General features: G+C 39.0%; 2 protein-coding genes across 2 annotated transcripts; both read right to left on the bottom strand.

The window, feature by feature from the left end:
- Positions 1–995: 995 nt before the first annotated feature.
- LOC134330850 (histo-blood group ABO system transferase-like) lies at positions 996–3,345 on the bottom strand. Its single transcript, XM_063012120.1, has 3 exons — positions 3,267–3,345; positions 2,589–2,651; positions 996–2,035 (listed from the first exon to the last, which is right to left on the bottom strand). The coding sequence occupies exons 1-3, from the start codon at positions 3,298–3,300 to the stop codon at positions 1,104–1,106; spliced, it is 1,029 nt and encodes a 342-aa protein (XP_062868190.1). The 5' UTR covers positions 3,301–3,345; the 3' UTR covers positions 996–1,103.
- Positions 3,346–6,282: 2,937 nt separating this feature from the next.
- pcsk1 (proprotein convertase subtilisin/kexin type 1) lies at positions 6,283–22,553 on the bottom strand. The gene is made up of 14 exons (XM_063011650.1): positions 22,241–22,553; positions 20,545–20,649; positions 20,140–20,265; positions 16,893–17,039; positions 15,673–15,749; positions 12,342–12,430; positions 12,000–12,172; positions 11,713–11,925; positions 11,433–11,533; positions 9,923–10,156; positions 9,330–9,487; positions 9,110–9,243; positions 8,375–8,536; positions 6,283–8,195 (listed from the first exon to the last, which is right to left on the bottom strand). Exons 1-14 carry the CDS (start codon positions 22,424–22,426, stop codon positions 7,791–7,793), a joined length of 2,310 nt encoding a protein of 769 aa, XP_062867720.1. The 5' UTR covers positions 22,427–22,553; the 3' UTR covers positions 6,283–7,790.
- Positions 22,554–22,837: the final 284 nt, after the last annotated feature.

The raw sequence follows: 22,837 nt of genomic DNA, 5'->3' as shown, positions 1-22,837 counted from the left end.
AATCGATCGTGTCTGAGAGACTGAGACGGAAGCTTAATCCGGATTTTGCTCCATCTGATTTACATCTTTTTGGACGCTCAAAGAAGCTTTAAGGGGAAGAAGATTTTCATGTGATGATGATGTGAAAGCAGTGCTGCATCCATGGCTAGGCGCTCAACCGAATAAATTTTTTGCTGATGGCATTAAATAGTTGGTATGATGCTGGAAAAAATGCATCACAAAGGAAGGTGATTATGTAGAAAAGAATTCTTAAAAAATTCTTAATACAAAGAGTTAAAAAAAAAAGTGTGGAAACTTTTTGAAGAACCCTCGTAGAAGTCTTCATACACCCTGGCTAAAACGTTGTTCCAAAGAAATGTAAATTATTATATTCTGGATGGAGGTTTTGGACAATAAAATGGAATGTAGTTAAGCGCTTGACTCTAGAGTTCACTCATACCAGCACAACACACACTAACACACCACCACCATGTCCGTATCACTGCAGTGCTGAGAATGATCCACCACCTAAATAATACCTGCTCTGTGGGGGTCCTGACCATCGAAGAACAGCATGAAAGGGGGCTAACAAAGCATGCAGAGAAACAGATGGACTACAGTCAGTAATTGTAGAACTACAAAGTGCTTCAACATGGTAAGTGGAGCTGATAAAATGGACAGTGAGTGTAGAAACAAGGAGGTGGTTTTAAAGTTATGGCTGATCAGTGTATATGTAACATGGCCTCATGAAGACAAAACTCTCAGCATATGAAAGCTGTGTGTATAGTTCTGGTGAAAGAAATCAGTTTTGAGAAGAGAGAACAATGTTGAGCGCTGTGTTTTATTTTGCAAGAGATTTATGGAGTTTTGACAAAGTAGTGAACTCTAAATGAAGATGCTTCAACCAAACTATGGTACAGTGGGACATCTGTAATATGGGCGGCTGTTATAAAAGTCAGGCAACAAATATAAAGCAATTTTAATAGACTAGGTGCAACCAGTGGCGCAAAACTCTTTCCTTATAATGTTACTATGTTCCAAGATGATGATTCCGTACATTCCAGGGTTCTTTCACTCTTGTAATTTAATCTGTGCTGCCTGTATTTGTGTACTGGCCTGTTTTCTTAGCACAGATCTGAATTTCCCTCGAAGCTTCCTGTTGAAAAACACTGTCTGCGTATAGAGTGCAGTCTGTGAGTGGGCACTTCAGAGACTTGTGGTGAATCCCACCAGCTGTATTCGGGTGAGAGGACGCAGGTGGGTCTGTGTTTGATTAGATAGCGGTTCAGGTAGCTCTCCTCCAGCATTTGGGCTTGAACACCTCTGTCCTGGTCTTGTAGAATGAGCAGAGAACAGGCTTGGGTCATGGCTAAAACCCTGGAGCACAGTCCACCGTAGAATTCTGAGGTGTAGTAAAAGTCTCCTTCCCCTCCTGCAACGTAGGCCTGTGAGTCTGGGTTCGTCTCGTAGGGATAAGTGTGTCGAGGCTTGCCATAGAACTCTGGATGGAGTGTGGCAGTCAACTTGCCCAGGATTTCTGTGCCCACAGGGTTAGTGAAAACCTGGTCAACATCGATGCAGTAGACATAATCCATCTCCAAGTTGATCTGTTCTTTGATGAGAGTTGCAAGCAAAGCCATGCGTCGCAGGCCAAGCCTGTTCCAGCCTGGCATCTCGGCTACAGGAATGACCCGCAGCTCCCTTTTGGATGCCAGCTTAGGGGGAGGATCCAGTTCTTGTGGCCTGTCAGTCAGGACGTAGTATGTTACGTAAAAGTTGACAAGAAAGTAGAGCTCAGCGGATGAGAGGAGGCGGTGAAGGAAGACGTTGTAGTTTCCCACTGCGAGGACCACTAGGCCACTGCGGGCCTCTAGATGGGTGAACTGCTCCCTGCGCCAGGCTGCCGACTTGCTGTTTCCCCACACCAGAGGAACACCCCAGGGAGTCATTACAGGAAAGTCTTTTTCTTCTAATCCTGATCCCTTCTGCTCCGCTGCTGACAACAGGTGGATGGAAGTAATAGAAAGTGCAGGTATCCTCCTCCCCCAGAAAAAGTCTGAATAAAATATAATTGGAAACACGTTATTAATACTTTGCAAAAATACACAGTTTCACATTACACTTTGGGAAATGGGTGTTTGGGTGGCACAACAGTTACTACAGTTAATACAGCCGTCAAGTCTAGGTAGTGCCACTGGGCGCTTAACAGACAAAGGCTGTGTCTGAGGGGAGGAGGCTGAAATGAGTTTAAAGTATTTGCTTCATCAGTAGCAACTTCTATGGTGTGATTGAGGCACCACAATGTGCAGCAGATGTACATGGAAAGAGAAGCATGGTCCTCTAAATGTGTTCAGTTAACAGAAATACACCATGAACAGGGTTACAATTCATTGCAGAACCTGACAAATACATTCACTCCAAGGTGTGCCCAAAGAACCTATAATGTGAATGGAGTTGAGAATCAAAACCAGGTCCCCTTGGACCCTAATGTTGTGCCACCATGCCCCATTCAGTTTATGTTATATGTTCAAAACAGTTGAAGATCCAACACAAATGTGGATGAAGCAGTCACTAGGGGAAAAACAAAAATAGCTTAATTCTGTACTTACAGATCAAGCTGGTGATAAACCCACAAAGCACAATGAGCAGCTTCTGGTTCCCACAGTAACATACTGGAACATAAACCATTAAAATGTGTTAAATGTTAAATATTTGTATTGCAATCATTTACAAGTCAGAGCCAAATTACTCTAATGGCTGTGTAGGCCTAAGACCATGTGAGGAAAGGAACACCAGCTGTTTCTGTTAAGTCGATAGGTTTTTTTTGTTTGTCATGTCAAATAACCTTGCAGTTGAGGAATGTGGAGGGTGTAGTAAAAGTACAAGTTCAATTTTCAGTTTTTTGGAGGTGGCATACCCTAACCTCCCATAGCTTTACCTCTCAAGGTTAACCACAAATTTTTACACAGCACATGAACTTTTTTAAATGCCATTATTACGTTTGTGAAGAGTCAGGTTTAAGCCTCTGTGGTGCAGAATGGTCAGGTCCTTACAGAAACAACTGACTATGCCCAATGCAGAATGAATTAGGTTCTAATCTTTTTGCCACTGCAACAGTGACTTCTAATGTCAGCTCTAGGTGCTGGCATGAGCTGTGAAGGAATAAAGTTATGCTAATAATAGGATGAAAACATTGTATTTGCATTTTGGAAAATGAATACAACACATGACACATGTATATAAGTCTGAAAAGGGGTGGGTAAGAAAGAGAAAATGACCTCACTGACCTGAGGGCCGTCTGCAGTATGGAAACAGTGCCATGTCTCTTTTTGTTTACCCCCTTCTCACCACTTTATGACGTCTGCTTTAAGTTCGGTCCTGATCTTTTCTCTCTCGTCTCTCTTTAATGCCTCTTTGCTGTCCTTTTTACTTCCCTGCTGCCGTGTTGTTTTCTTCGCTCTGTTTCTGTTTCCCCTCCTTCAGGAATCTGATCCATTTGCTCTAACACAGAGCAGCCAGATGTTAAATGAATCAAGATGAGAAGCTACCGGAGTGAAGAATGTAGCGAGAAAAGTAAAGAGATCACGGTTTGGAGGACATCAAACAGATCTGTACCTGGTTCTTTTAGTTTAATGGCCTGGATTGTGCTGTAGAATGATGGAATTATGACTAAATTCTGGATGTTTACACTTTGCTATATGACCAAATGTGTGTATAACACGTGACCATGAGCTTGTTAGATATCCCATTCCAAAACTGTCCTTTCTTTAAAAGGCTTTTTACAAGTGAATTTGTGTCCATTTAGTCAAAAGAGCATTTGTAATGCCAAGCACAGCAAACTTCTCAAAGCATTTCTTCATGGCATTTGCACTTTTTCAAACTGTTGCCACAAATTGTGAAGCAAATTTGAAAATGTTCTTTTCTGTAATTGATTTTATGCACCCTTTAGCAGAACTCAATAACTAGTAGGGACGTCGACATACTTTTAGCAATAAAATGTTAGGATGTAAGTTAAATTTTTGTCACAAGATGGCACCCAACAACTGGGAAAATAGCTACCATGTTGAAGGTCAAAAGGCACGTTTGGCTTTTTTAATAGCATTATGTGCTATGCGATGTCAGTGCGTTAAAAAATAAGCTTTACTTTCTAATAATAAAGCCAGAAGTTTCTTTATCTAGTATTGTTTTCACACGACGACATAATTGGTACTTTTCTGAAAGCTCAGCCATTACACAGCCTTCTTTTAGAACCGAAGTGTGTTTGTGTGTGTGTGTGTGTGTGTATATGTATATATATATATATATATATATATATATATATATATATATATATATAAAAGCATGAAAGATGGGCAAGCGTAAGGATTAGAGCAAGTTTGACAAAGGCCAAATTGTGATGGCTAGACGACTGGGTGGGTGACTTGTGGGGTGTCCCCGGTCTGCAGTGGTCAGTATCTATCAAAAGTGGTCCAAGGAAGGAACAATGGTAAACCGGCGACAGGGTCATGGGCGGCCAAGGCTCACTGATGCACGTGGGGAGCGAAGGCTGGCCTGTGTGGTCCGATCCAACAGACGAGCTACTGTAGCTCAAACTGCTGAAGAAATGAATGCTGGTTCTGATAGAAAGGTGTCAGAATACACAGAGCATCACAGTTTGTTGTGTATCGGGCAACATATATATGTTTTGCCTAAAAGCAACATGCAGCTTTAAACAGACGACGACCAAACATTTGCTTGCAAGGTAACTTTAACGTTTATTATGATATTAAAATCCATATAGTATATTCATACATAATCGAAACTATATTGGCTTTTGTAAACAACTTTGGACAAAGGCGTCAGTTAATTAGTCCACATATAAACACTGACTACACAGAAAAAATTAATAAATTACAGTGTGTAAACATTCTTCATCCCCTCAGATCTCGATTCTCTCAGGTGGCAAAAAGTGGTACTGTACTACCATCCATCTCAGAACCAGGCACCCCATGCTGCCACCTCAGGGAACTTAAAGCTAAAAACTTAAAGGCTTGAGTAAAATCAAGATGTTAGAGTAACTTTCATACCACATGACAAAGGTTTTTGGTAAAATGATTAACTGAATTTGATGCTGAACATACTGTATATGAGACCAGTGCAGCTTTCAAACGGGATTTAAAATACCACAGAAATGTCTTTAGTTCAACAACTGGGTCTGTTGGTTTTTGCAAATAGTTCAAAAGCGCAAACAGAAAAGGTCATTCAAAATGGACTAATTGCAGGTTATAATAATTCAATGTAAAGTAGGATTCTATAGATTTTTCATATATACATATGCAAAGAAAATCATCTATAGTATCTGACTTTGTTATGTATATTGGAATACATAAATACCTTTTAATTTGAACTTGAACATATAAAATGCAGTAAATTGTAAGATTTAAGTAGAGCTGAGACTAGATTGCCTGTGGATGTGCAGAACACAGCTCTGTTGTATCTTAGGTCTGTTTTATAAATGAATGTTGAAAATCACAATTTTTCATGATTGTTGTTGCTCAGGAAAAAACCCCCAAAATCTCTGTTGTAAACTGCTGTAATGGAATATGATGGAATATGATGAGGATGCACAGCAACATTGTTATGAAGCACCACCGTGAGTGGTATTAATTAGTAAAGACTAGAACATTATGCCCTTGTCCTGTGGAGACATTTGCACCTGTCAAATGAAAGTGAATGAGTGAAGAAACTAATCCTTTTAACACTATAATAATAATAATAATAATAATAATAATAATTTAATATAATTATTCTATATAATCTATAAAAGAATATAATCTATTTTAAATAATTACTTTTATACAATACTTTTAAACACCTAAACTCAATATAGTACATATTTAGTCAACCAGAGGACTGGAAAAGGATTGCAACAGTTTTTGGTACACAGTATAAAGTTGAAAATTAATGCTAATCGGTTTTGTTTTAGCGTGCCAGGTTTGTTGTGTTTTTTTAAGCACCACTTTAGTCATCTTTAAAGCATATTTAAAGCATTAATTTGCTAATCTAAGATCAGACGAGAAACTTATGTCTTTTTTTGACTAACTGTAAGTAGAAATTATTTTACTGCACTCTCAACTAAACAAGAGGATTACAAATTTAAAACACAGATTATATAAAATTGCAATAACCCTCCTTTTAAAAATTTGTTTTACACTCTTTCATTAAGCTTTTGTTAATTTATGTGATTTAATTTTTCGTTTGGAAAAATTCTACTTTTTTTTCTAGAGATTTAAAAAGGTTAAAAGCCAAGTCGGTGCTTGTATTTAATATATTTTATATTTATTTAATATAATAATAAATTCATAATGATTGTAATCTCTATCCTCTCTCAGTAGTATTCATTTTAAACTTGTCCTTTATACACATCCATGTGATTGTTTTCCTAACATGAGTAAGAAAGGCTAATTAATATGCAGACTGATTAATCGTAACAACTGAAGGGAAGAGGTCCTGAATATGGTAATAAAGCAACATAATCTTTTTTAGAATAAATAGAACACTATTCATTTCTGGAGAAAATATTCATTTGCCAAACATGCCGAAGTAGGTGGGAATGAAAGCAGCGTGGTGTAAGCAGCCATAGGTAGAAGGGACCAGAAGCACGGTTCAACCAGATATAAGCAATTGCCACATTCTCATCATGTGGGAGTTCAAGCATTTCAGTTGTTGACCTTTTAAATGCTAACCTGCAGATGTACCTGTCCATGCTGGATACAATTTACAATATGTGACTTGTTAAGCATTTCCTATTAGTGCAACAGAAATGGCAATTAAAACTAGTGGAAACAGCTGGCAACTTGCTTTGGCTCATTAAAGATCACCTGATTTCCTAACAACCTTCCTAACACCTTCAGTTTGCCAACAAGTATGATACATACTACTAAACCCGTTTCAGACTGGTTCAAATGGTCAGAAGTATCTGGGAGTGTCCAGGCAAGCATGTGCTTGCTCCGAGACACCTGCAGCCAGTGATATCATATCTGCAGCCACAAAAGTGTGTTTTACTGGTGTTGTTCTTCACTGCACACACCTTTAAAAAGAGTTAAAGACAAATAAGGCTGCTAAGATCACTTTTAACTTCTAAGGCACTGGAGCCACCCTGTGTTTAACTCTGCTTAGCCCTCCATTCCCAAGTAACAGGTCTGTAATAAAGTACCCTAAAGGCACCAGACAGCAGAAGGAATCAAAAAAGTGTCGCCCAATTAGTGTCTGGGAGTTGGCGTTTGCCCAACATCAGTTGGATGGAGGGGCAGTTGGTGGAGTCCTTCTTATACATGCACTAGTTCATTACTCATGCCCTGTAGCCTAGTTTTAAATCTGGAGCCAGATGTAAATAACAAGTCCCTAATTCAATAGCTAAGTGTTCTGTTACTCTTCACAGGCTATGGACTTTACCTTTGACCTTAAACAAGGATTTCTTCAGTGACTGACAAACAAACAAAAACTAAACTCTCCCAAATGAAGTGAATGTGGCAATACAGATCCTAGAGTAAAAAAGTGCATGATTTGTCAGATAACTGCTGGTCAAAAAAAGAGAACCTGTTCATATTAGAAAGTTCACAGCACAGTAGATGGAACTGACACAGATACCGATAAGTACGAACAGGCTTTAGAAATAATAAGCTTGTAAATATTTCTCATTCTGTGCCTGGTTCTAAAACGCTCATCTTTCTCACCTGCCCTTTCCATTTTTTGCTACCCTAATGATTCTTGATACTTTATTTATTTAACCCCTGCATCTACTCCTTAGGAACCTCCCTTCCCTTCTCCCATCACTGACGTTCTTCTCCGAGCATGTCAAACAGAGCCTGCATCAGCCGGTCGTCTCTGTGCCGGTAAGCCTGAGCTCTGTAGAAGTCATCGGTGTAGTCGTTGTATAGGTTGTTTTTAGGGTTGGTGTCCTTCTTAAGCCAGTCCATGGCCTCATACAGCTTCTGTGGAACGATCCTGTTCCGGGAATCCACTCGGTCAGGGGAAGCCACTGAGTGGGGATAGATGGCAGGGGTCTGCCTGTTAAAAGCTGCCTGGAGGAGGCGTATCAGTGCTATATTTGGTGAGAGATCAGCCTGGTATGAAGCAGGCGTCTCCTCCGGGAATGAAACAGGGGCAGGAGTGAGGGCAGCAACCTTTGGTAGTGGTTGGGACTTCTCAGGTTTGTTCGACTGGAGTGAAGCCTCCTAAAAGGAAACACAAGAGAATGTATGATTTAATGTTATAGAGTCAAACTCTGTAACCAAACATGTTCAGTTCAATAATTGTATTTATTTATTTGTGTGAAAATGTGTAATACACTGAATTGCTAAAACATAAAAGTGCCTAAACAGTAGATTATTGAATCATAAATGTGAATGCTTACCGCCAGCATGTCCTCCATGTGTTCCACTCCCCTGCGGTCGTTCTGAACGGCATTGTAAGAGGTGTAAACTCTTGGCTTTTTCATGTGTTCCGGCTTATCAGATGTTCCATGTAAAATCAGCTTCCAGCTTAATATCTGCCCCTCATTCTCCATCCGCCCTGACTGGAGATTGGAAAAAAGACATTATTTGCTATTGTTGTGCTGTTTTATTATACATAAGAGAGCAATTGTAGCCTAGCGGTTAGTAATCAAAAGGTCACCCGTTCAAGGTTGCCACTGTTGGGCCCTTGAGCAAAGCCCTTAACCCTCAATTGCTTAGACAATACAGTGTCACAGAACTGTAAGTCAAATTTGGCTGTTAAATGCTGAAAATGTAAAAGAGAGAGGTATGTTGTTTCCAATAAAAAGCTAAAATGCAAAATCCTCATTCATAATTCTACTAATCAATTTATTTTAATTAACCACATGAATCTGGTTGCAGTGGCTTCCCAGCTCATTTCAGTTACACCTAGTTCTCCACACTTTTATTCACATTGAGATAAAGCCTAGCTTCATAACACTACATTAACAGGAGTTTAGAATAAAACCCACCTATTTAAAATGACCCCTTGGGGACCACTCAGACATTGGACCACTCAGTGGCCTCCATTCAGATTTCCTTATTCACAAACCTGAATCTAAATCAGGTAGATGAAAAACCCTCTATATAGAAAAGGAGGAAGTGTTGGTATTTACAGTGTCAGTGATCTTCAGGATCCAGGTTCCAGTAGGGTTCTCTCCCCAGGTGTGTACAGACATGAAGGCCCAGTTCCTGAAGCCGTTGGATGATGTGTCTCTCTCCCTCTCAGCCAGTAACACTGTAGTAGTACCTGAAGAGACAATCTTTGTGTTTAGTAATTGTAGCAGTGTTGTTTAAATGATGTTAATGCAGTGTATATATGAAAGTAAGACTTACCTGATGGAGAGGTGAGTGTGATGTGGAGGTCTCCTCTCCTGGTGTACTCGATGCTGGCCTCCATCTGCACGTGCTCCAGTGAGGCGATGGCATTCGACTGGCCTGCACATGCCTTAGTGGGGATCTCAATACTGATCTCACCTGCTGCTTTTAGAGGCCTGTAACAGGATGAGAATAAGGTGCTTGTAGACGAATGTAGACGTGACAAATAAAAGGAAAAGTCTAAATAAACAGCAGTTAATGCCCTGTAATATTCTAAGGCATCTGAGAGGAAGATGAGAGGAAATGATATGCAAGATCAGTGATCCTTATACATACTGTGGACAAAGACAAATACGTACATGTGTACACCAAGAAAATGGTACAGATCTGAATGCTAGACCCCTACAGTAAAGGGTAAAGTGAATGTTGTGGGGACTTGCTTGTCTATTTTGAGACAAGGAAACATTACAAACATTATACTAACCTGATCAATAGGATAAAACCTTATTCAAAACAAACATCCAGTGTAATGCAAATATTTACATTTTAACTGAATTCATCAAATGGTGACCATTGCAGAACAAAAACGGCTGTGAACAAAAGTACTTTACCTGGGCTGGAAGCTGTCATCTCGCACAATGCACTGCTTCTTCTCAGGCACGTGCTTCCACTCTTTGGGGTCCGCCAGGTCCACCAGAGCCTTAGCGTTGAGCAGACCAAATCCAAAGCGGCTGTTCACCATGAGTCCGGCGCCGTTCCTCTTCCAGCCGGGGTTATTTGCCAGCGGGTCGTACTCGGACGTCCACACCACCAAGTGCTGCAGGTCCCTCCAGGTCAGATCAGGACTAGAGACATGAGGACACATGCATTTACGCTGGGCTCTGAGCAGCCAAACAGTACTGTATTGATTCTGAACCAGCTCTATATTAATAACATGATAAAAATGATCATTTGGTGGGTTCCCGTGGTGTGGTCATGAGGAATAAAGTGTATGGATTATATGTACTGGAGCAGGACTGCTAATTCTAAAGGCAACCTTGACATTATATGTAGGGACATTTTAACCTGGCATCTTTCCAGCCTGTCAGTTATTGTTGTTTGGGGAAGTGAAATAGTCTAACAGGAACAACTGCTCAATCACAAAATGGTAAGTCAAAGAAGCTCAGAGAACAAGATTATGGATTATGAAGCATGTATGGGATAAGAAACTTGATTCAATGCCCAAAATTAATTGATGGAACCTTCTGCAATAGAATAATTTTAATGATCTTATGTATTTTCCATGACAGATTAGCTTCCTGTGTGGTGTGTTATTTGATTGCACCCAGTGATTCAGGGGAAACCAGACCCTCAGTAACCCTATTTTTATTTTTAGACTTTTAGAAAAGTAAACTTACTTAAATTACTTAAAGAAGTGTTCCAATCATGTATCAGATGTCCCTTATAAGTTTATGTATATTTTTGACTTTTACTGTAAAATCACAGGTAAGGTATAGGGTTTGTTGCTCCATGTGCCCTCCTGCCATTAGGGGGATGTACAGAGTATTCTTATGCAGTTGGTTGCAGAGGTAGTTAACCTAGATGAGTTGTTTGACATGTACATGTGCTCTATGTGCTTTCCTGAAATATCTGTCCATCAGAATAAGTGCCCATCAGTTTGATCTGACAACACTCCTACATCATAGTGATATGCCACATACTCTGAATGGTACACTTTACCAAGACCTATAGCTCTGGATTTCTGGATCTTTATCCATCTGCATTTGAGGAACGACTAGACTGGCTGGCATTATTGTGAAACCTCAGCATTCATAGATCTGGTAAGTCCAGAGCTTATTCGTATTTATAAAACTGAACACAATTTATTTTTGTACCTGTACATACTGTGGCATTTGATTGTGGTTATGACTGGGAAGTAGTTTTTTCAGGATGTTGGAGGATGGCACTGATAAATGAGTTGCTCAGTATTGTGTTTGCAGTTAAAATCATAATGTTCTCACCTGCCTTTGTTCACTATATAACCCATAATTTGGCAGGTATGTGTGTTATATACTGTATAACGTTTATTGGGATGCTTGTTTAAAGTAGGTTAAAGATTAAACTTTGGAATCATGAACATACTTCTGTTCTAGTGCCAGGGCGAATATGCCAGCTGCTAGTGGAGCAGATGCAGATGTTCCAGTGTGGGTCTCTGTGCATTCGTTGTGAAGGTCTGCACTAGTCTGCAACAAAGCAAGAGAAACCAAGGGTTTAATGCATGCAGGGTTGCCAGATTGTATTAATGGGTTTCAGTGAATAACATGTTCTAAACCTGTTACAGTGATGGTGTAATGTAGTCTGGAATGTAGTAACTACAGGCTTTCTTAATCTGGACTGATTGTAGTGTGTGTCCAGAACTCACAATCCTCTGGTCGGTGTAGTCGCCGCTGCTGTAGGCGGTGGCAAGGGTGGACGAGCATTTCTCAGCATACCAGGGTGAGAGGCCCTGCTGCGAGGCACTGCTGATGGAGACGGTGTAAATGCTGTCCGTATAGCCATCACAGTCACAGTTATCACCCTGACGACCCCCGTTACCCGACGCCCAAACAAAGATGGAGCCTTTTCCACCCCGGCCCTGAGGAGACAATTTTTTATTAATGTTGTAGTTGCACATAATGTACAAAAGAATAATAAAAATAAATCTTTTACCTTTTGAATGCCGTATTCAAAGGCTTTCTGCGCCAGCCGACCAGGTCCCTCTACTGTTTTTCCATCGTCGTTAGGCCCCCAGCTGGCACTGTAGATATCTACATGTTCTGGATTAAAACCTATAGAGCTCGCCTCGATGGCGTCGGTCACAATACCGTCCAGCATTCGGATTCCTTCAAGGTCATAAACAGAGAAGTGATCAGAATCGTTCCAAACTTTACATACTATTTTGTTGAAAAAAACACGACTATTGTTATGTTTTTGTTAGTCCATGTGATTCTCATTGAGATAGTATAAACACTTCATACGTATTGTAAAATGCAAAAGGGTTTGGTCTCTTACCTCCAACCTTGGAGTTGTAAGCCACTCCGACTCCACATTTGTTGTTGTCTGCCTGCATGGCAATCTCACCTGCACACCTTGTACCATGTCTGAAGAACACAGCACAGGAGAACAACATTTGGTTAACCTAATTCATTTTTACTCTGGCTTGATTACATTTTTCCTGTACAATTTAATTACCTGTAAACAAATTTTTTTTGTTGAACATTTTCTACTATTAACAAAGACATTTCCAATATCCAGTCCGTCCATCAATCCATCCATCAATCCATTCCATTCTATTCCAATCCATTACAATCAAATTAAATCAGTGCCAGTGATAGCTCAGTGGTTAAGGTACTGGACTAGTAAGCAGAAGGTTGCCGGTTCAAGCCCCGCCACCACCAAGTTGCCTCTGTTGGGTCCCTGAGCAAGGCTCTTAACCCTCAATTGCTCATTGTGTTCCGCTCACTGTGTAAGTTGCTTTGGATAAAAGCGTCTGCTAAATGCTGAAAATGTAAATGTAAATCAAATCAAATCAAATCAAATCCAGTCCAGCCCAATCCATCCATACATCCAGAGTACCTACACGTGTCAGGCAGTGTCCATTATAAAATACTGAACATCAAAGAGATTCATCCATTCAATCTGTCAATCCATCAATCCAATTCAATCCAATCCAATCTGTCCATCAATCCAATCCAATCTAGCCGACTCCATCGATACAGAGTACCTGCACATATCAGGTAGTACATTTATTGATTCTTTGTGTTTGTTGTACATTTACTGTAACTAACAATGACAAAGAGTTTTCCAATATTGATTATAAAATACTGAACATCACAGAGCTTCATCCATTCTGTAAATCCACTAATCAAGCTAATTCATTGATCATTTTATAAGCTACATCCACCATACAGATAAACTTTCTGGCTATATAATTACTAACTGTAGCCCATCTGTTCCTCTAAACACTCTGTCACCCCCCAGTACCCCGATTATCAAAGTGCTCAGTGAGTGTATATATGTATAAATGTCATGCTAATGTTTCAGATCCTAAAATATAGAACAAGAAAAGAAGAATATTAAGAAGCACAAAACAGTTTTCACATTGTCATTTATATATTTTGGGAAATGGTTATGCAACACCAGTATCACTCATGATTACTTTCTCAAACTCAAATGACTGTGTCACATTTATCAGCAGATCTGTGGTTAAACGGTTCTGATAACTGAAGATTAGTAGCTGTGAATGAACCAGAGGTCTGAATATAAACTGCCTGTTTTAGCTCCTATCACAGCAGTTTAATGGGACAGAAATCAGGACCATTTCAAGCTTATTTTTTTCGTAATTGCCTAATTGAAGGCGTAGTGGCCCAGTTAAATAAATCAGACTGATTTTATAGCACTCTATGGAACTGCAATAGGTTCCATTTACCAACATTTATTAACATGATGCCATGTGTAGGAGGCAGTTAGCAAAGTCATGCTAATGTAGGCTTGTTCACAGTTAATTACTAATCATTCGGTCTTTTCTCTTTGTCGTATCTCTGGTTTGCTTTTCGATTCATGTGAACTCTTGTGTGCATAATGGACTGTTGACTAATTCTGCACTGTACACCCAATTATAGTCAGGTAGAAAGAGTCTATTGACAGTAGAGAGATATGACATGGGTGGGTAAGAGGATGTGTGTTAGAGCTAGCTAGCACAGGATGAGTCACACGAGTGCATGTGTGGGTGGAAGCTGAAAGCAGCTGTGATGGTAGAATAATAAATGTTTTCCAATTTTTTCTACCACCAGTGTCGGGTACTAATTGCACAGCGGCTTAACGAACATCAGGTCACACCGGCAGAATTATTCTGGGTGTTTAAATAGCTTCATAATACCAGAAAAATCACAGAAATTGTGTCGAACATGCTAATAGATTTATAATTAATTTATCAGAATATGAGCTTTGCATGATAGATTAAACTGAAAGTCTTGTTACTGTGATGTATCTTGTGTAATGTGTCTTTAGGTTAGCATATATATAAATCTAATGACAGATAGCAGTCTGGGAGAGTAAGGGCTCACACATGCTTCCTCAATGGACGTAAAAGTCAGCATTTGCAAGATGTTAGATTAGCTAAAAGCACCTAAAAGAGAGCGCCAACTGCACTGTTCAGTATATGTAAGCTCTTAAATGCCTAAGGCTCTTTATCATAATTGGTTGTGCCATTTTCCGGGTTTGGATGAGCAATTTTACTGTCGCATTTTACCAGGGTCGTGCAGCGATAGAATTAAAAGATTGATAACCACCGATCTAGCTTATGCTTGGCGTCATTGTCCAGTTTCCTAGCAACACACAATACACTTAGCCTGTTGTTTGCCTTTCCATGTTCATAGCAAATTCACAAGTGTCAAGGTTCTTTTAACCTGTGTATAGCTATAGAGAATTGGCCCAGATTTGTTAATGCTACACACTCCCTTAAATAAAATAAAATCCATATTCCCATTCTGAACAGACAGGTGACAGATGAGAGAGCAGTTCCATAGAGTTCCATAGAGTGCTCAGTTCTATATAGTGCTATAAAATTCATGATTTATTTAACTGGGCCACTACGCTTTTAATTAGGCAATTACCAAAAAAAAGCTTGAGAGGATTTAGTTCAAGTACCTGTAGCCTAGTGGTTAAGGTGTTGGACTGGTATTTAGAAGGGTGCTGGTTTAAGCCCCATCACTGCCAGGTTGCTGCTATTGGGCCCTTGAACAAGGCCCTTAACCCTCAATTGCTCAGACTGTATACTGTAACTGTATTGTAAATCGCTTTGGATAAAGGCTTCTGTGAAATGCCGAAAATGTGACAGTACAATGACCGAAAATAAATACTGCGGAAACATACCCAGTGTAGATGCTTCCAGACAGATTCCAGACTACATTATGCAATTAACATCCTACCATGCTCTGGCAAATGGTTAGAAATGCTAAACAGGCAGGTGACATTTACTAATTCCTCAAACCATCTTGCACTGGTTTCTGGTCAGCTGTTTAATACCAGTATCTGCTTGATGATTAGATTGTGTCCTCCTTGAATGAAAGAATCTAGTGAATGAGTGAATGTAAATATAATCCTGTTATGCTAGAACAGACAAACTCATTCATTACACTGGTTCTGTGACAGACCACCATTCTTACTGGATCAAATTTTTGGCCCCCAGCAAGCCCTTAAAACATCTCATGTCAAAACACATCCAATAATGCCAATCCTTGTATTTCTGCCCTAATTTTAGATACCAGCTCCCTAATCCTAGATGGCTTGATGCCCATTCTGCATACAGTCACAAACAGAGTAATGATGGTAAGTAACTTACTTGTTCTCATTGGTGGAGTCGTATCTGGGGAAAGGATCAGGATCATTATCGTTGAAATCATAACTGGCCTCAGGATCCTGGGGGAGAAGAGATTTTATGTTAAATACTTGATCAAGACAGCTTAATCATTTTTTTCTATTGGCTGCTTCTTTATTTGTAGGGTTTGCCACAGGGGATCACTCTAGTTTGTGAATTTGATGTGGCACAGGATGCCCTTCCTGACGTGACCGTAGTAATTGTATCTGGGCTTGGGAGCGCACCATTAAGTGCAACTTTTATAGTATAGGCTGTTTGCCTCACCCTTCTCCACTCAGACATAGCCAGTCATGTCCGTGTAGATGCCAACCGGCCAATAGAACAGCTGGGATCCTAACCCCAGATCTTAGTGGTAGTGGGCCGGCGTATTTTCTGAATCTGGCCTTGTCTGCTTATGTCTTAGTGGCTATATTTGCTAGGACTATATTTGCAGCGTGGTCGCTGTTGTGTCCCTAAAATATACTTCTGAGGCATGGATTAAAGCATTTCGTTTAGTAAAAATTTAAAGCATTAGTGACTTTTCTGTGGTTCTTTTGTCAGATTTTTCTTATTGTGTTTTTTAATGACAATCATTTGGGCAGCTTTTCTGACTGCCCAGGTTTAAACAGGTTTCTGCTGCACATCATTTATTCTATTATTGGTATAAAGTGGGTCATTACGAATTGATTTTAAACTATAGTACTATTGTGGAATAACAAAGAACAAATCATTGAAGATATTACTGATCTTACAATGCAATTTTCTCAATCTAGAAATTTGTGTAGAACAAAAAAAATGAAGCTAAAAATCCCTGCAAATTCGTACATATCGTTGTGTGTTTAAGTGAATGTTTAAGTGAATCCTCATCTGCTGAAACCTGCAGAAATGCATCTCATACAAGTGTCAGATCAGTGCATTTGTATATTCAAATCCCTTGATGGCACTGATGGCATTAAATTGAATTCCGTTACTAAGACCATGACTGATCTTGGTCACTGCTTCACACATGCTCAGCATAAACACTACACTGTGATCAATCTTCTCTGCTGATACTAAACTGCTTCATCAGATTGTTCCGCACGTGCCGGTGACGGCCCACGATATCGCTCCAGATAATCGCTCACTCGGCTGGGGGTCGGCATCGCTATGGAAACAGCCATTAGGTGTTGATGTGGAGTGGCGAGTTGCCATGGTGATGCACTTACGTAATTAGGGTAGATGTCGGTATGGTTCCACTCCAGGCCATCATCCAGCACGGTGATGACGATGCCTTTACCCGTGATGCCTTTCTTCCACACGGGGATGACGTGCAGGTCCAGCTTTGGGAGGGACGGTGATGTCCGTGTGTCTTGCTGAAGGAAGTGAGATGTAAACACAAAAAAGAAAGAAAGAAAGGATCAGAGAGTGTAGGTTGTACAGTACTAGGAATATGCAGAATTTTATATACATTTTTAGTTTCGTATTGTATATACATTTTTAGGTCTATTTTTTGCTAATTTGTCACAGTTTCAGCTCTTCCATCTAATTTTAATATAAGATAAATACAACATGCTTAAACACAAAGTGCAGCTTTTAAAGGATCGTTCCATTTATTGAATTTAGTCTTTTTTTTTTCAATGTGGAAGAATATTGGCCCACTACTCTTTCATTGTCCTGCTGCATAACCCAACTGAGCTTGAGATTTTGGTCACAAACTAATGGGTGGACATTCCTCTTCATTTTCTCATAATTTATGATATTGTCCAGGTCCTGCAGAAGCAAAGCAGCCCCAGACCGTCACACTACCACCACCATATTTGACTGTTAGTATGTTAGATGTACTGGGACTCATGTCTTCCAAAACATTCGATCTTTTACTTATTAGTCCATTGATAATGACTTTCACTGTGGTGTACTGGAGTCCCTGAGCCTTAGCAATAGCTTTAAAACCTCTTCTAATTCTAGAAGATTTCCATATGTATTTATATTTTTTTACAATGAGACAAATATGCAAAAATTAGGGTGACAATATGAATTTTGTTTACAAATTCGGAAGAAAGCACTGTTTTATGTGCTTTGCAATGGGCGCAGTCAAACTAGCATATATTACTAGTATATTGGGACAGGAGAGTGGCCAGCTGTAGTCGATCATTATCACAAACAAGGAATTAGAAGACCATGCCATAAAAAGTTGCAAAATTACAACTGTATGTAAACTTTTGACTATAGCTGTAAGGACCACAGACTCTACCCTAGAATTCCTTCATCAAAAGGCTCTTGAGAATTTACGTTAGGCACTCTGAAGCAAACGCCTCTTGTTTGCCGTGAATAGCGACTGATATCTTCTATGCTGACCTTTCCAGTACCCATTCCCCCTATGCCTGAGGATGCATGAGGACAGGTAATTAAATGCTCTGTAAGAGGATGTGCTGAGGTGCTATTAGGTCAACATGTCACCATCACTGTTGAGCTAAACAAAGGGAGTAAGAAAGTGTTACTAACTTAATAAAGAACATATCGTTCATAAAGGCTCAGAATGGAAGGCAGGAAGGATCTCATTAGTGTCATATTTAATTGGTTAATGGCTACGGTGGCACTTTATTACCCTTTTAATAAAATATAAAATGTATACTGCACATGGTTTGCTAAAATTACACCTTGCTGCATGCTTACTGCTTACTTTGTCACGAGGGTGATATTTGTGTTCAAAAAAGTAAACTGTGTAGCAAAATATACTGTTTACTTGTTTAATCCTTCAGGGTGACAATTATGCAGAGGCACGTCACACCACATAGTATCGATTCACATCACTGTAGCTAACATCTGTCAGATCACATCATGTCTCCGTTGGCTTTGTCTCTGTAATTTGCACAGAGAAATTAGCACCCACCCAAGTTATGTATGAGTCACTAATGCATTCAAGACACTATGCATCAATCCATCCATTAATCCATCCTTTAATCCAGCCATCCTTTAATCTGTTTAGTAATCCATCTATCCATTCATCCGAATATTTATCCCACATCTGTCTGGGTTATCTATTCATCCTATATATCTCTCTCTCGTTCCTGCTTAATAAAAATCTATATTTGCCTCTGACTCTCCTCCTCCTTAGTACATCGTGCCTTAACACCTCGGACGTCATCCAATCTCCCTCCCACCCTCTTCCGCTTTTTTCCTCTGTGCACCACTGCACAGGAACGTCATACAGTGCACAGCTACAGGGGTACTGAAAGGAATTCCCACCTTTGTTTCAGATCATTAAACAACACAAAAGAACAAAATGGAACTAGTGTAGAAACACAAGCTGTTTGTGAAACAATTACATTTATTTAGGAAACAATTAGGAATTAGCACCTTAAATCCTTAATTGGTTCAGCTAATTTAATTGGTAAGCAAACTGAACACAGTCAGAATTCATTTTCATCAGGCTCGTAAAATATAAATCTGTCTCATCTCATACCTTACCCATATAGTAAAGCTTTTACCTTTAATCTTCTAGGTGGACAGTACTACAATCTAAGAAAATTCCAAAAAGCTTGGGGGGGAAATAGTCTGAAAAGGTTTACAAGTCATTTTTACACTGTATCACTCTATTGAACAACAGTAGGAACAGAACAGGCACAAATATAATTAATTGAAGGGTAGCAAGGAGAAAACCACTGGTAACCAAGAGAAACATCTGTGCATGTCTAAGCACCTGAATTAACCCAAAACATTTTGGGATAATTATTTACAAAGATCTGGCTTTAAATGAGAATTTTACTCATAGAAATGTCGTTTTTAGCTCAAGACCTTTTTATCAGATGCTTTATGGATGAGTTTCAAGTGTATCACCATTTGCAGTGGCAGATGTTAGCTGAAGTGGTGTAAAGTACTCTAATTCTAGACTTTTGAATAATGAAAAGTTCTCAGGACTTGTGGTTTATGCTTCTCAACCTGGCTAGGTGAATGAGCACTAGAATTCTCACAGGCAGGTTAACTTTGTTGACGGCATATTAATGGATAGCTCTGATCTCTACACCATCTAACAACTACAGTATATTAAAACCACAACTGTGATCCAGGCCTTTTGTCCAACACCGAACATTACTAATGCTTTTGTAGCTGACTGGAAGTCAATCCCTGTAGTCTTGTTTGTATCATGATTTTTTATATTGATGTCAATGCTCGTGATGCTCTGGTATACATACTTATAAATTAAATTGTAAATATAGAGAACTGTAAAGAAACATGAGTTATATCCCTGTCTCAGTTCACTGTTTGTTTGTTGTTAGAAATACTTAGAACTTCTGCTATAGGTAGGTGAAAAAGTGCAAAGTTTTTGCTGTGGTAACTAATGTGACTCACTTTAATCAGAATTAGTAACCTAAAACAATTTAACCATGGTTTTGGTTTAAGCACCTGAGACTAAATATGTTCTCTATTTAACCACTCAAAGCAGTTAATCCAAGCTAATCAAGGAGGACTTACCAAGTACCACTGCTGGTTCCACATCGGATCATCAAAAAGTTTATCCACAGAGCAATCTTTACAGCCTGGCCCGAGCGGAGCACGTTTATGCCTCGTCATCTCATACTGCTGCTCTGCCCAAGAAACCTTACAAGAAATATGAAGAAGTATTTAAAATAAGAAAACTTAAATACATGAACATGTAAAAAACAGGCTTACACCAAAATGGTAGAACATTTTAAATAAGGACGGTGCCGTTAATGGAAAGTAGCAAAAACTACTTTGGTGCTCAAAATCAGAAGTATTTAAGAAATACTAAAACTGCTATTATTTTTCTGTGTATGTTGTCAAATTTTTTAGATGACGACTTATATTCTCCATTTATTTAAGGCCGTTCAGTTCAGTTCAGTAATAAAAAATTTTTACCCTGTCATCTTCTGACAGTCTTTTAGTAATGTGATCTGCACTTCTTTTACTCCTGCTAGGATGAGTGTGATGTTTGAATAAATAGTGGTTTTCCAGGGCCCCAATCTGTAAAGAAAAGAGAAAAAAAGTGTGAGAGGTTTAATTATTTGCACCTGAAGCTGGTTTACCTTACCCTGCTTTACCCAAATACTTAACAAAATTGAAACGTGAGTTACTTTTTATATTTTACTTTCTTAAATTCTCCTAGGCATTTATATAAGACTTCCAGTTTGCCCCAATATAAATATGTAGTGAGACAAAGGTCGAAAATCATTAGTCATTAATTGACATTAGAAGATTAGAAAATACGTAAATGACATCAGACAAAAGTGTTTTGGACTTTAAAATGCTGATAAATGAACATAAACACAAACACATCTCCATCGTTCACTATCTCTGTGCAGGTGCTTTTGACTGTTGTAGGTGCCCGGCCGGTTGACAGCACACACAGCAAACTAAATATATACCTTATACATTAAAAGAAATAGTCACCCAAGAAAATACGTAAATAATTCTCAAATTCCTTAATAGCATAAGACTGAAAACATATACATAATACAAGACCAATAAAACAAGCATAAAACACGGATTCCTGCCGTAAATATAATAAATGTAATAACATGGCATTATAAAAACAAACAAACAAACCAATAAAATTTAACCAAAAAATATATATATTTTACTGATTTGGATTTATATATTTTTTGTGTTTAAATCCTGCACCAGTTCATTTGAGTGTACATTTTTGTTTTCTTTTTATTCTTTTTATTTTACCTCTTTTCTTTAAAATACTTGCATATTTCAATAATTGTTTTCTCCCAGAACAATAATAAGATCAAAGCATTTGTTTCATTTGAGATATTATAAAGGGTTAAGTATAGCAGTGAATAAAACACTCTTATTGTAGTTGTTTTAATATTATTTTACTTATTATTAAATAGTATTATACCATTCTTATCATAACATTTATTTACTTTATTTAGAATAGAATAGAATGCCTTTATTTGTCATTTATACATATACAGACGTACAGTACAACGTCTATTTTATTTATTTTATTTTATTTATTTTATTATTATGATTTAATTAACTTGGAGTATAAACATATTTTACATATATAGACATGTCATAATTAATGTTTCTCTTTCAGAGATACTTAAAAAATGTTTTTGTCCCAAAATGATGTTCCAATACTTTTACAAATAAAATATTGCAAATAAAAGTGCTGTAGAACCTGTAGAATGTGGATTGGTCAGAAGGATTTCCCTAAGTCTCTTTCTTGATTATTATCTAATAGAAATAATTAAAGCATTGTACCTTTTTGGAACGAGCACTATTTGTACTTTATGATCATAACATCACAAAGAGAAACGCAACAAAATGAATCAACCTGTAGAATCTGACAACAGTCACATTAATCTGTTCATGTAGTGGTTTTATCTCCGTGAATAATGATGTTATTAGCAGCCTATAATGCACAGATCTGGTTTAGTAATGGACTGTATACATGTTAAACCCCAGCAGAGCTTCAGTGTTTATACACAGCAGCAGTGTGAATGAATTCCATGCGTGATTATTTCCAGTAAACCAGAATGAATGTGAGTTTAGACTCGGTAGTGTGAGATGATGAGATGATGTTTGACATCCTTCCTCCTACCTGTCGCACTAACCGGTAGCCCAGGTCGTCGGCGATGGTGCGGGCGGCTTGTACCCCTCCTGGTACCTCCACTGCCCACTCGTTGAGGTACTGGCGCTCGGAGTGGGTGCACACCGCACCCAGCAAAAATGCGAGACTGGCACGCAGCAGCATCACCACCACAGAACGCCGACATCTCACTTCCATCTCAGATGAACCAGCAACGATGCAGAAATGATGCTCCGACTCGCCCAGGCTTCACTCAGATCTCAGTCCAACCCGGTTGAATATTAGAAATAATTACACCAACAGTCTACAGAAATAAAGATAGAAATAAATAAAAGCCTGTAGTGTTTTATTAAAAGCAGTTCGCATGTATATTCACAGGCAGGATGATGATGGAGCGATAACCGAAGCAGGCGTGGAAATCTACCAACCATGAGTCGGAAAGGGGGAAGGATGTTTACACGTCAAATTACAAACATGCTCTGACGTCAATTTGTACCTGGGGTAGGATGCTCGGGTCCCGTGGGGAGAGGGGCGGGAAGGAGGAGGGCAAATTTTCAGCTGGCTATAAATAACCACAGCTTTATTCATCTAGGTGAAGCATTAGAATAA

The sequence above is a fragment of the Trichomycterus rosablanca genome, chromosome 16 (assembly GCF_030014385.1).
Source record: "Trichomycterus rosablanca isolate fTriRos1 chromosome 16, fTriRos1.hap1, whole genome shotgun sequence".
Classification (NCBI taxonomy): Eukaryota; Metazoa; Chordata; class Actinopteri; order Siluriformes; family Trichomycteridae; genus Trichomycterus; species Trichomycterus rosablanca.
This window is presented reverse-complemented; position numbering and strand designations above follow the sequence as displayed.

Bases quoted from the DNA above. Each gene is read 5' to 3' on its own strand.
- pcsk1 (XM_063011650.1), bottom strand. From the start codon at position 22,426: ATGGAAGTGAGATGTCGGCGTTCTGTGGTGGTGATGCTGCTGCGTGCC. The intron at 12,431-15,672 runs GTAAGTTACTTA...TGTGTTCTTCAG, and splicing joins GACTCCACCAATGAGAACAA to ACATGGTACAAGGTGTGCAG. The intron at 11,534-11,712 runs GTGAGTTCTGGA...GCTTTGTTGCAG, and splicing joins ACTACACCGACCAGAGGATT to ACTAGTGCAGACCTTCACAA.
- LOC134330850 (XM_063012120.1), bottom strand. From the start codon at position 3,300: ATGGCACTGTTTCCATACTGCAGACGGCCCTCAG. The intron at 2,652-3,266 runs GTCAGTGAGGTC...TTTATGTTCCAG, and splicing joins ATACTGCAGACGGCCCTCAG to TATGTTACTGTGGGAACCAG. The intron at 2,036-2,588 runs GTAAGTACAGAA...TATTTTATTCAG, and splicing joins GTTTATCACCAGCTTGATCT to ACTTTTTCTGGGGGAGGAGG.